The sequence below is a fragment of the Capra hircus genome, chromosome 13 (genome assembly GCF_001704415.2).
Source record: "Capra hircus breed San Clemente chromosome 13, ASM170441v1, whole genome shotgun sequence".
NCBI lineage: Eukaryota > Metazoa > Chordata > Mammalia > Artiodactyla > Bovidae > Capra > Capra hircus.
Window position 1 is genome coordinate 7,334,911 of NC_030820.1, and position 14,804 is coordinate 7,349,714.

General features: G+C 39.5%; 1 protein-coding gene across 1 annotated transcript in view; it reads right to left on the reverse strand.

The window, feature by feature from the left end:
* The window catches only part of SEL1L2 (SEL1L2 ERAD E3 ligase adaptor subunit), a 126,659-nt gene extending 119,281 nt beyond the window's left edge, over positions 1-7,378 (reverse strand). Inside the window, exon 1 of the mRNA XM_005687826.2 lies at positions 7,245-7,378. Within this exon, the coding sequence (XP_005687883.1) occupies positions 7,245-7,302 (58 nt within the window). The 5' untranslated portion in view covers positions 7,303-7,378. The remainder of the gene's footprint in view (positions 1-7,244) is intronic.

Genomic DNA, 14,804 nt, shown 5'->3' on the forward strand with positions numbered 1-14,804 from the left:
TTGGTGAAGATCAGTTTTTCACCACTTGTTGGCTACTATGAATAATGCTGCCATTTGTGTACAAGTTTTTGCATGGAAAAGTTTTTAGTTTCCTTGTATATGTACTTAGGAGTGTAATATCTGGATCATATGGTAATTCTATGTTTAATCTTTTGAGGAACTCTAAGGCTGTTTCCCAAAGCACTGTACGATTTTAAAAAATTGAGATGAAATTCCTAACATACAAGTAACCATTTTATTTTTTTTTCAGATTCAAGTTAATTTTATTTATTTTTAAAAATTTACTTATTTTAATTGGAGGCTAATTACTTTACAATATTGTATTGGTTTTGCCATACATCAACATGAATCCACCACGGGTGTACACATGTTCCCAATCCTGAACCCCCCTCTCACCTCCCTCCCTGTACCATCCCTCTGGGTCATCCCAGTGCACCAGCCCCACGCATCCTGTATCCTATATCGAACCTAGACTGGTGATTCGTTTCTTACATGATAGTACACATTTCAATGCCATTCTCCCAAATCATCCCACCCTCTCCCTCTCCCACAGAGTCCAAAAGTCTGTTCTATACATCTGTGTCTCTTTTGCTGTCTCGCATACAGGGTTATCATTACCATCTTTCTAAATTCCATATATGGTATTGGTGTTTTTCTTTCTAGCTTACTTCACTCTGTATAATCGGCTCCAGTTTCATCTACCTCATTAGAATGGATTCAAATGTATTCTTTTTAATGGCTGAGTAATACTCCATTGTGTATATGTACCACAGCTTTCTTATCCATTCGTCTGCTGATGGACATCTAGGTTGCTTCCATGTCCTGGCTATTATAAACAGTGCTGTGATGAAGATTGGAGTACACGTGTCTCTTTCAATTCTGGTTTCCTCGGTGTGTATGCCCAGCAGTGGGATTGCTGGGTCATAAGGCAGCTCTATTTGCAGTTTTTTAAGGAATCTCCACACTGTTCTCCATAGTGGCTGTACTAGTTTGCATTCCCACCAGCAGTGTGAGAGGGTTCCCTTTTCTCCACACCCTCTCCAGCATTTATTGCTTGTAGACTTTTGGATTGCAGCCATTCTGACTGGCATGAAATGATACCTCATTGTGGTTTTGATGTGCATTTCTCTGATAATGAGTGATGTTGAGCATCTTTTCATGTGCTTGTTAGCCATCTGTATGTCTTCTTTGGAGAAATGTCTGTTTAGTTCTTTGGCTCTTTTTTTGATTGGGTCGCTTATTTTTCTGAAATTGAGCTGCAGGAGTTGCTTGTATATTTTTGAGATTAGTTGTTTGTCAGTTGCTTCATTTGCTCTTATTTTCTCCCATTCAGAAGGCTGTCTTTTCACCTTGCTTATCTCACATGCTAGTAAAGTAATGTTCAAAATTTTCCAAGCCAGACTTCAGCAATATGTGAACCATGAACTCCCTGATGTTCAAGCTGGTTTTAGAAAGGGCAGAGGAACCAGAGATCAGATTGCCAACATCCGCTGGATCATCGAAAAAGCAAGAGAGTTCCAGAAAAACATCTATTTCTGCTTTATTGACTATGCCAAAGCCTTTGACTGTGTGGATCACAATAAACTGTGGAAAATTCTGAAAGAGATGGGAATACCAGACCACCTAACCTGCCTCTTGAGAAATCTGTATGCAGGTCAGGAAGCAACAGTTAGAACTGGACATGGAACAACAGACTGGTGCCAAATAGGAAAAGGAGTACGTCAAGGCTGTATATTGTCACCCTGCTTATTTAACTTCTATGCAGAGTACATCATGAGAAACGCTGGGCTGGAAGAAACACAAGCTGGAATCAAGTTTGCCAGGAGAAATATCAATAACCTCAGATATGCAGATGCCACCACCCTTATGGCAGAAAGTGAAGAGGAGCTAAAAAGCCTCTTGATGAAAGTGAAAGAGGAGAGTGAAAAAGTTGGCTTAAAGATCAACATTCAGAAAACGAAGATTATGGCATCTGGTCCCATCACTTCATGAGAAATAGATGGGGAAAGAGTAGAAACAGTGTCAGACTTTATTTTTTTGGCCTCCAAAATCATTGCAGATGGTGACTGCAGCCATGAAATTAAAAGACTCTTACTCCTTGGAAGAAAAGTTATGACCAAACTAGATAGTATAATCAAAAGCAGAGACATTACTTTGCCGACTAAGGTCCGTCTAGTCAAGGCTATGATTTTTCCTGTGGTCATGTATGGATGTGAGAGTTGGACTGTGAAGAAGGCTGAACACCGAAAAATTGATGCATTTGAACTGTGGTGTTGGAGAAGACTCTTGGGAGTCCCTTGGACTGCAAGGAGATCCAACCAGTCCATTCTGAAGGAGATCAGCCCTGGGATTTCTTTGGAAGGAATGATGCTAAAGTTGAAGCTCCAGTACTTTGGCTATCTCATGTGAAGAGTTGACTCACTGGAAAAGACTCTGATGCTGGGAAGGATTGGGGGCAGGAGGAGAAGGGGACGACAGAGGATGAGATGGCTGGATGGCATCACCGACTCGATGGTCGTGAGTCTGAGTGAACTCAGGGAGGTGGTGATGGACAGGGAGGCCTGGCGTGCTGCGATTCATGGGGTCGCAAAGAGTCGGACACGACTGAGCGACTGAACTGAACTGAACTGAACTGATAGTTTCTTTTGTTGTGCAGAAGCTTTTAATTTTAATTAGGTCCCATTTGTTTATTTATGCTTTTATTTCCAGTATTCTGGGAGGTGGGTCTTAGAGGATCCTGCTGTGATTTATGTCGGAAAGTGTTTTGCCTATGTTCTCCTCTAAGAGTTTTATAGTTTCTGGTCTTACGTTTAGATCTTTGTTCTATTTTGAGTTTATTTTTGTGTATGGTGTTAGAAAGTGTTCTAGTTTCATTCTTTTACAAGTGGTTGACCAGTTTTCCCAGCACCACTTGTTAAAAAGATTGTCTTTTCTCCATACAAGTAACCATTTTAAAGTACACAATTGAGTAATGCTTAGTGTATTCACAACCATCATGTATTTTTACTTTCAAAACTTTTTCATTAGCCCAGAAATACACTCTAAAATTCATTAAATAACTTCCCATTCTCTCTCTGCACAACCACTGGCAACCACTAATAATCTTTGTATTTCTATGGATTTGCCTATTCTGGATATTTCACTTACATTTCATATAATAAAAATCAAATAACATGTGACCTTTTGTATCTGGCTTCTTTCACTTGTCATAATGTTTTTGCAGTTCATCCAACTTGTAGTACATTCCAGTACTTCATCCTTTTCATGGTTGAATGATATTCCACAGTATGTATACACAACAATTTGTTTACCTACTCATCCATTATTGAGGTCGTTTCCATCTTATAACTATAAAAAGTAATGCTTTTATAAGCATTTGTATACAAACTTCCAGTGTGGACATATGCTTTCACTTCTCTTGGGAATATTCCTAGTAGTAGAATTGATGGGTCATTGGAATTGATGAGTCATATGGTAGTTCTTTCCAAATGTGGTGCTGGATAAGACGCTTGAGAATCCTTTGGACTGCAAGGAGATACCTGTCAATTCTAAAGGAAATTAACTCTCAATATTCATTGGAAGGACTGATGCTGAAGCTGAAGATCCAATAGTTTGGCCACCTGATGAGAAAAGCCAACTCATCGGAAAAAACCCTGATGCTGGGAAAGAATGAAGGCAACAAGAGGAGGGGGCAGCAGAGGATGAGATGGTTAGACAGCAGCACAGGCTCAATGGACATGAATTTGAGCCAACTCTGGGAGATAGTGAAGGACAGAGGAACCTGGCATGCTGCAGTCTGAGAAGTCACAAAGAGTTGGACCGTACTTCAGTCATTACTGAACAACAACAACAATGACAATTCTAAATTTAACTTAGTGAGGAACTGCCAAACTGTTTCCCACCATTTTACACTTCCACTAGCAATGTGTGAGGGTTCCTATTTCTCCACATCATTTCCAAATCTTGTTATTTTCCTTTTGTAAAAATTATAGCCATCCTAAGCGAAGCTCAGCTGGGGAAGACAGGATGCTAAGCTTGTAGAAAGCTGCATTATCAGCTGGTGAGAATGACTCCATGTTCTGGCCCCTTTGGAAAACACCAGCGTACAAGCTTGCCTGCTTCTTGCCTCTGGTTTCTGCCTCTCTCCATCTTCACCTCCACCTCCTCAACCTTTTCTCTCCTTTATTGTCTTCTCCTGAGAGTGACCAACCTTCTAGATTTACCCAGGACTGTCACATGATTGCATACAATGTAATATTTCATTGTGGTTTTGATTTGCATTTTCTTAGTAAGCAATGAAGTTGAATATCTCTTTATGCACTTGATGGTGATTTGCATATCTTTTGGAAGAATATCTAAATCCTTAGCCCATTTAAAAATGGGGTTAAAAAAACTGGGTTGTGTGTTATTTTGTTGATGAGTTGTTAAGATTTTTTCATACATTCTGTATTCTAAACCTTTACTGAATATGATTTGCAACATTTTCTCCTATTCTATGGGTTGTCTTTTTAGTTTCTTGATGATGTCTTTTGAAACATAAAGTGTTTAATTTTGGTGATGTCCAGTTTATGGTTTTCTTCTTTCTGTTTGTGCTTTTGGTGGCATATCTAAGAAATCATTGCCTAATCTAGGGTCAAAAAGATTTATGTCTATATTTTCCTCTAGGAGTTTTAAAGCTTAAGCTATTATTCAGATCTCTGACCCATTTTGAATTATTTTTCATATAGAGTATGAGGTAGGTGTCTGACTGGGGTGAGATAGGTGTGTCTCCAGCTGTCCTCACCATATGTTGAAGAAATTATTCTTCCCCTTCCCCATTAACTCAATATTTTGGCATCCTTGCCAAAAATTGATTGATAATAAATGTGAGCATTTATTTCTGAATTTTTAATGATATTTTATTGATCTATATAATCTATCTTCATACAAGTACCACACTGTCTTGATTACTGCAGCTTTGCAGTTCGAGAAATTTGAGAAGTATGTGTCCTCTTCTTTTTTTAAAGAACATTCATTTCTATACTAATTTTCAGATTTTGTTAATTTTTACAAAGAAATAAGCTGGGATTTTGATAGGGATTATATTGAATCTATAGATCAAATTGGAGAGTATTGCCATCTTAACAATATTAATTTTTCCAATCCATGAACATGGGAAGTGTTTTCATTTATTGAGATTTTCTTTAATTTCTTTCAACAACTTTTTCAGTTTCAGAGGATGAACTTTGTACTTCTTTTGTTAAATTTATTTCTAAGTACCTTATCCATTTTGATGCTATTATGAATGGAACCAATTTCATTTTTGGTATGTTAACTGTGATAGTATAGAAATAGAGTAAATTTTTGTCTATTAATCTTTTATCCTGCAACCCTGCCAAACTCATTTATCAGTTCTAACTCATTGGAAAAGACTCTGATGCTGGGAGGGATTGGGGGCAGGAGGAGAAGGGGACAACAGAGGATGAGATGGCTGGATGGCATCACTGACTCGATGGACGTGAGTCTGAGTGAACTCTGGGAGTTGGTGATAGACAGGGAGGCCTGGCGTGCTGCGATTCATGGGGTCGCAAAGAGTTGGACACGACTGAGCGACTGAACTGAACTGAACTGAATATTTTAAAAATTGAAAACCTTAGGATTTTCTGTGTATAATATCCTGTCTTTGGTAAATACAGAGAGGTTTACTTCTCTTTTCCCAATCTTTACTTCTATTTCTTAATTGCCTTGGCTAAAACCTCCAGTACAATATTGAACAGGAATTGCAGGAATGGACATCTTTGTCTTGTTCCTGATCTTAGGGGACCACTGGGAGAAAGCATTCAGTGTTTCACCATTAAATATATTAGGCGCCAGTTTTTTGAGGATGCCCTTTATCAGGCTGATAGTGTTTCAATTTCTTATTTATTGTTTTTATACAAAAGGGAAGTTGATCTTTGTTAAGTGCTCTTCTTGCATCAGTTGAGATGATCATGTGGTCTTTGTCATTTGTTCTATTGTTGTAGTGTGTTACAGCAATTAACTTTCAGATGTTATACCAACCTTGCACTCCTAGGTTAAATAGAAATAAGTATTTCTTAAATTGAATTCATGATGAGCAAATTATGTAAGGACTGGGTAAAAATTAACTCAATAAATGACCAGAGAAACAAGACTGGAAAAATAATTTCCATTTTAAGATAGTAACTAGTTAGGCCATGAAATTAAAAGATGCTTACTCCTTGGAAGAAAAGTTATGACCAACCTAGATAGCATATTCAAAAGCAGAGACATTACTTTGCTGACTAAGGTCCGTCTAGTCAAGGCTATGGTTTTTCCTGTGATCATGTATGGATGTGAGAGTTGGACTGTGAAGAAGGCTGAGCGCTGAAGAATTGATGCGTTTGAACTGTGGTGTTGGAGAAGACTCTTGAGAGTCCCTTGGACTGCAAGAAGATCCAACCAGTCCATTCTGAAGGAGATCAACCCTAGGATTTCTTTGGAGGGAATGATGCTGAAGCTGAAGCTCCAGTACTTTGGCCACCTCATGCGCAGAGTTGACTCATTGGAAAAGACTCTGATGCTGGGAGGGATTGGGGGCAGTAGGAGAAAGGGACGACTGAGGATGAGATAGCTGGATGGCATCATGGACTCGATGGACATGAGTCTGAGTGAACTCCGGGAGACGGTGATGAACAGGGAGGCCTGGGGTGCTGCGATTCATGGGGTCGCAAATAGTCAGACACGACTGAGCGACTGAACTGAACTGAACTAGTTAGGGATAATGGAAACCTTGAAAGTAGAATTGTTATTGTGGAAAGATTGTAAGAGAGTATAAGAATATCAATTAAACTACTTTACCACTCTTTGAGTCCTATAATTCTCATTTAAAATTCTAGAACTAGATCTTCATGATATTCTAGATTTAACAAAACTCAACAACCTGTGTCAAATATCCTTATGGTATAAAAATTATTATAATACTTTTCTCATAGATTTGCTCAATGTCTGCCCCTCTTCTCTCTCTTTTAATCTCTTTCTCTCTCTCTTTCACACACACACACACACACAGACATATACACATATTCTTCCCAGGTACTGTCTTAAATGAGAGTATCATTGCTATCTATCCTTATTGCATATTTTAAAGTACTTATCCAAAAATTGTGTTAATTAGAAATATTGTGAAGTTATTTACAATTCTCTAATCAGATTCTACTCTTAGTGCTAAGACCCTCATAGAGAACCGTAAGGACAGAAAAACTTACTTTTAATTGTGACCCCAAGAATTATCAATATCTCTATTAGCAGGAACAAGGGCTTCATCTTCTTCTAAGTAGCTCCTTCTTACTGTAACACAGGCAGAACTAGGTGGCTAGCCCACAAGCTTCCTCTTTTCAGGCCTGTAGGGGTCAGGACTTGGTTGCTAAGCAACAATTTCCTTACTCTTGGGCCAATGAGCTGCCAGGAATTTCCTTTCAACCTGGAATGATGGCAGCTGAAGGACAGAGCAAGCTGTGGACAAGGAACCATATCTAGTTTGCCACTTCTCTGGTAAGAGATAAGTGGTGGCCTTGAAATAGGTAGGAGTTGCTCTCTGAACTCTTTTCAGAGTTGCTGGAAGTTCTTACTTTTATGTTACCTCCAGAGGTGCAAGCTGCAATTATGGGAAAGCACAACTAAGCACATGAACTAACCTGACATCATCCTTTAATCTAACATCTCAAGGGTATAGTGGACAAGAAACATATGGACAACTATGTTGTCCCCATCTTGGTGAAAATGTTTCTTCCCTGTTCAAGTAAGGAACTGCTGACGTTTTACTGGGATCAAGTCAAATTTCAATCAATTACATCTTAAAAAGAGTGCTTCATTAAACATTTTTATAAAAGGTGTTTTAAAATGCCTTATTTATTATCTTAAAATACATGGGCACTTCACAAATGAATACCCTCAAGGCTAGGACCAGATATTAAAATGAGCATTTAGGTCATGAAAGTCACTCAGTTGTATCCAAGTGTTTGTGACTCCATGGACTATACAATCCATGGAATTCTCCAGGCCAGAAAACTGGGGTGGGTAGCCTTCCCCCTTTCCAGGTGATCTTCCCAATCCAGGAATCAAACCCAGGTCTCCACAATGCAGGCAGATTCTTTACCAGCTGAGCCACTAGAGAAGCCCAAGAATACTGGAGTATTCTTCTCCAGTGGATCTTCCTGACCCAGGAACTGAACCAGGGTCTCCTGCATTGCAGGTGGATTCTTTTACCAACTGAGCTATCAGAGAAGCCTGAGTATTTAGGTAAAAGTATGGCAATATTAACATTATCCAAAGAAAGGAGCCGGTAGAAGAATCATACCTAAAATATACCCAACTTTTACAGTGTGTTCAGATAATTACTTCAGAAACAGATGTATTTATTGCCTTGAATTTTCAGGTTTACTTTACTCCCTTTATTATCATTGTTGTGACGAATACTACAAAAACCCCAGAAATTTATTCTTTTAAGTTCTGGAGGTCAGGAGTCCAAAAGCATTCTTACAGGACTAAAATTAAGAGCAGATCTAGGGTCTTCCCTGGTGGTCCAGTGGATAAGATATCCAGCTCCTGATGCAGGGGACCTGGGTTCGATCCCTCATCGGGGAAGTAGATCCCATGTGCTGCAAAAAAGATCTGGTGTGGCCAAATAAATTTAAAAAAGTGTTTAAGAAAAAGAGAGAGCAGACCTAGTTTGTTCAGGGGAGAATCAATTCTTTGCCTGGAATTATCCAGGTTTTAGTGGCTGCCCACATTTCTCAGTTTGTGGCTATATCACTCCAATCTCTGCACAACCATTACTTTGCTTTATCCTCTTCTGTGGTTTAATCTTCCTCTGTTTCCCTCTTAGGACACTTGCAATTACATTTAGGGACCATCAAAATACAGGATAATCTCATCTCAAGATCCTTAGTCATGTCTGCAAAGTTCCTCCTGCCACATAAAATAACATTCATAGGTTCTAGAGATTAGGTCCTAGAAATCTTTGGGATCATTATTTAGTCTTCCAGAGTCCCTAATATCTTTTCTTTTCACTAAGGGACTTCAAAATAAAACTGTCACAACATCTGTGCTTTTAAAAAGTCTCTAAATAAAATTTATTTAAACTCTTAATGTCACTCATTAAATGTTCTTTACGCAATCTTTTTACCAGTCCCCATTTGGATCCAGGATTATCAGCATCTTTCTGCAGATGATTTTGCTTCTTGTTTTCACTCAAACCATGGCCATTTGACCTATCTTCCCTTGACTTCCTTCCTTCATGGCCGAACTTCTCTCACTTTTGATTCTACCCACATTTACTTTCTCTGGCACTTCAATCTATTTAGCATTTGTTCTTCTTTTTCTCTTTTCGTCTCTCTCTTTTTCTTTCTGTTTCAATCTTTTTGTATCAATCTTCTTCTTAATTTAAAAATTCTTCATCTCTCCTAGAAAAATTTTCCTTTGACTCTAGTATCCTTACTACTGATATTAATATCTTCTCTATTTATCTTTTAGCCTCTAAATATCTCAAAAGAATACTCTATAATCACTGCTCCTGTCTTGCTGCCTCTCACTTAGTCTTCAACTATTTGCTTTTCTTTTCACTAATTTACATAGACGATAAACCCAATTATCTTTTCTCAGTTCTTATCCTACTTAATCTCTGTGAGAAATCTGACATTTCTGATCATTAACCTCTTCTTGAAAATATAGTATTGTTTTTTTCTGAAAATGGAATCGCAAGTAATATTCTACACTGTTGAATAAACTTCTCATTCTTCTTCCACTGCATCCTCACTCATTCATTCACGTGTTGAAAATCTGCTGTATGCTAAAGATGGATGGTGACACTCTTTGAGGTGTTCACAATAATTTTGTTAGTTCCTCTCTTGTTCTTCACATTAAAATTAGGGTCTCCCATTTTGGTCTCATGTACTCTTCCTTAATTTTGCTAACATTTCTCTATAGATGCTTCCTTACATATCATTCATTCAACAAACCTTTATTATATGCCAGGCATTGGGCATTTTCTGTGAATGGTGAGCAACAAGATATATTTCCTGTCCTCAGAGAGTTTGTTAAGTCCAGAGTAAAAGATAAGTATTAATAAAATAATCTCAAAACACCTGTGAAAAGTGTTTTATTGGAAAATGAATGAGTACTGATGACATATAAGGGGAAACCATGTGAAGAGGTCAGATGGGGTCAGAATCATCGAAGGCTTTGCCAGGGAGAGAATTTTACCAGCTATACTCTGAAGAACGAGAATGGCTTGGCTAAGCATGACATGTCCTAGGTATAGTGATAAACATGTGAAAAGGCCATGTGGTGAGAATAAGATGTGCTTAAGGAGTTAAAAAGCTCTAAGGGCTGCTATGGTTGGAATCAGAGATGGGTGGTGGGGTGAAGCATGGTATAAGATAAAGCAGAATTGGTAGTGAGGGTCACTCCTAAATGATTCAGTTTTAATAATGATTGTTTTAGTCAGCTTGGGTGGCCAAGACAAAATACTGCCTGGCTTGAACAACAGAAATCAATTTTCTAACAGTTCTAGAAGCTGGAAGTCTGTGATCAGGGTACAGCGTCATCTGCTTCTTGTGAAGGCTCTCTTTCTCTTGCAGATGGCTGCCTTCTCACTTTGTCTCTACATGATGGGGGACAGTAGAGTCAGGATGGTGGGGTCAGGGGGAAGGGGGAAGAGAGAGAGAGAGAGAGAGAGAGAGGGAGAGAAAGCGTGTGAACTCTTCCTCTTTTTTAAAGGTCACAGTCCTACTGGATTAGAGCTCCACCCTTATGATCTCATTTAACCCTAATTACCTCCAAAAAACACTATATCTAGAAATAACCATATCATGGGCTAGAGTTTCAACATATGAATTTTGGGGGAAACTCAATTCAATCTATAATTAAGACCATCAGAAAGTCACTTAATGAGCTACAGCAGTGAAATGACTTGATCACATTTGATAACTCTAGATGCAGGGCATTGAACAGACAGAAGAGAGGCAAAAGTCAACAGGGGGACAGACAGTAAGGAAGTCTTATTCAGACTTAGCTTACTGCAGTGCTATTGGAAGGGCGAGTAATTCAAGAACAGTAGTACAGGAAATAAAACTGAGAAGTATAGCCATTCACTTGAAATGAGAGAAAGTTTAAAGAGGTACCAGGGATGGTGCTTAGGTTTCTATATTGCTCAACTGAAATGGGTGAAGAAGCCATTCAAAGAGATGAAGATGCTGCTGCTGCTACTGCTGCTAAGTCACTTCAGTCATATTCGACTCTGTGCGACCCCATAGACGGCAGCCCACCAGGCTCCTCCGTCCATGGGATTTTCCAGGCAAGAGTACTGGAGTGGGGTGCCATTGCCTTCTCTGGATGAAGATGCTAGAAGAGGTCTAAGAGTGGGGAAAAGATCAGTGTGTTACATGGTACATTTCAAATATTTCTGAGATATTAAATATTTATTTTAGTAAGCGCCAGGATTTGGTGATGGACAGGGAAGGCTGATGTGCTATAGTCCATGGGGCAGCAAAGAGTCGGACATGACTGAATGACTGAAATGAACTGAACTGAACACTTTTCAATGGTATTTTGTCAGAGTAATTAAAACTAAATACTGAAACAAGGACCCTCTAACTACCAATGCCTTAACACAATACATAAGTTTCTTATTTACATCATAGCCTGATGTGGTACTCCTTGGAGGCCAGAGATACTCCTTCAAGCAGTGACTCAGGGATCTAAGTTCCTTCCTTGTTGAGATACTGTTTCTGTGATCACTGTGGAAAAGAAAGAGAATATGAATGAGTGCACAGACAGTCTGATGGTTAGGCCTGGAAGTGGCATGTGTAACTTCTGCCCCATAACTGACCCAGGATGCAGTCATACGTACTAACTAAATTCAAGTGAAAGTGAAAGTTGCTCAGTCATGTTGACTCTTTGTGACCCCACGGACTATACAGTCCATGGAATTCTCCAGGCCAGAATAGTGGAGCAGGTAGCCTTTCCACTCTCCAGGGAATCTTTCTAATCCAGGGGTTGAACCCAGGTCTCCCACATTGCAGGCAGATTCTTTACCAGCTGAGCCACTAGGGAAGCCCAAGAATACTGGAATAGGTAGCCTATCCCATCTTCAGGGGATCTTCCTGACCCAGGAATTGAATCAGGGTCTCCTGCATTGAAGATGGGTTCTTTACCAGCTGAGCTATCAGAGAAGCCAACCAACTTCAAGGGAGACTAGAAAATATGGTCTTGTTATGGACCAAGAAAGAACACATTATATTAGTGAGCATCTCTGCCACATTTACTATGTGCTAGTCACTTTGTGTTTTGACTCATTTGATCTTTACATCAGTCTTATAAGGTAGATACTATATTTTCATTTCCATATAACAGATCAACCCCCCTCCCCACAGAGTTCAGAGACCTTGAGTAACTTGCCAAGAGTCACATAATCAATAAGGGTAAACCTAGAATTTGAATTCAGATGAACTGGCTCCACATGCCTTTTTACCAGTGTGTAACACTGCCTCTTAAAGTTAAGATCCAGTACATGGTAGGTCTAAAGTTCAAGAAGAAAGTTTTCCTAGAAATAATAAATTTGGGAGTCATTGATGTAACTCAGGATTTCCTAACCTCAGCAGTATTGACATTCTTTGTTGTGGGGGACTATACTGTGCATCATAGGTCGCTTAGCAGAATCCTTGGTTTATACTCACTCAATGCCAGTAGCATTCTTCCCTTAGGTGTGACAATCAAAAATGCCCACAGACATTGTTTGTGTCCCCAAGGGAGAAAGAACTGCCCCTAGTTGAGAATTATAGTTATAAATGGAGCCATGAATATAGATGAAATTATTCAAAGGAAAAAGTGAAAAGAGATAAGAAGCTATAGTTCTGAGTGTCAATGAACTCCAAAATGTAATGACTGAAAAGAAAGATGGGGCAAAAAAGGAGACTGTAAAGGAACGAAGATATTAAGAAGAGGTGGCGAGAATACACAGGAGAACTATACACAAAAGATCTTCATTACCCAGATAACCACCATAATATGATCACTCACCTAGAGCCAGACATCCTGGAATGTGAAGCCAAGTGGGCCTTAGGAAGCATCACTTCGAACAAAGATAGTGGAGGTGATGGAATTCTACTTGAGCTATTTCAAATCCTAAAAGATGGTGCTATACTCAATATGCAAGCAAATTTTGAAAACTCAGCAGTGGCCACAGGACTAGAAAAGGTCTCTTTTCATTCCAATCCCAAAGAAAGGCAATGTCAAAGACTGTTCAAACTACTGCACAATTGCACTCATCTCACACGCTACCAAAGTAATGCTCAAAATTCTCCACGCAAGGCTCCAATAGTATGTGAACCATGAGCTTCCAGATGTTCAAGCTGGATTTAGAAAAGGCAGAGGAACCAGAGATCAAATTGACAACATCCTCTGGATCATCGAAAAAGCAAGAGAGTTCCAGAAAAACATCTATTTCTGTTTTATTGAGTATGACAAAGCCTTTGACTGTGTGGATCACATCAAACTATGGAGAATTCTTCAAGAGATGGGAATACCAGACCACCTGACCTGCCTCTTGAGGAATCTGTATTCAGGTCAAGAAGCAACAGTTAGAACTGGACATGGAACAACAGACTGGTTCCAAATTGGGAAAGGAGTATGTCAAGGCTGTATATTGTCACCTTGCTTATTTAACTTATATGCAGAGTACATCATGAGAAATGCTGGGCTGAATGAAGCACAAGCTGGAATCAAGATTGCTGAGAGAAATATCAATAACCTCAGATATGCAAATGATACCACCCTTATAGCAGAAAGCGAAGATGAACTAAAGAACCTCTTGATGAAAGTGAAAGAGGAGAGTGAAAAAGTTGGCTTAGAACTCAACATTCAGAAAACTAAGATCATGGCATCTGATCTCACCACTTCAAGGCAAATAGATAGGGAAACAATGGAAAGAGTGAGAGACTTTATTTTTGGGAGCTCCCAAATCACTGCAGATTGTGATTGCAGCCATGAAATTAAAAAGACGCTTGCTCCTTGGAAGAAAAGCTATGACCAACCTAGACAGCGTACTAAAAAGCACAGGCATAACTTTGCCAACAAAGGCCCATTTAGCCAAAGCTATGGTTTTTCTATTAGTCATGTATGGATGTGAGACTTGGACTATAAAGAAAGCTGAACACAGAAGAATTGATGCTTTTGAACTGTGGTGTTGGAGAAGACTCTTGAGAGTCCCTTGGATTGCAAGGAGATTCAACCAGTCCATCCTAAAGGAAATCAGTCCTGAATATTCATTGGAAGGACTGATGTTGAAGCTGAAACTCCAATACTTTGGCCACCTGATGTGAAGAAACGAGTCATTTGAAAAGACCCTGTTGCTGGGAAAGATGGAAGGCAGGAGGAGAAGGGGACAACAGAGGATGAGATGGTTGGATGGTATCACTGACTCTATGGACATGAGTTTGAGTAAGCTCTGGGAGTTGGTGATGGACAGGGAAGCCTGGCATGCTGCAGTTCATGGGATTGCAAAGAGTCGGACATGACTGAGCAACAGAACTGAACTGAACTGAACTAAAAGGAATGACCAGACAGGAGGAAACTCAAACTGAAGTGAAAGTGAAAGTCTTGCTCAGTCGTTTCTGACTCTTTGTGTCCCCATAGACTATATAGTCCATGGAATTCTTCAGGCCAGAATACTAGAGTGGGTAGCCTTTCCCTTCTGCGGGGGATCTTCCCAACTTAGGGATCTAACCAGGTCTCCCACATTGCAGGTGGATTCTTCACCAGCTGAGCCA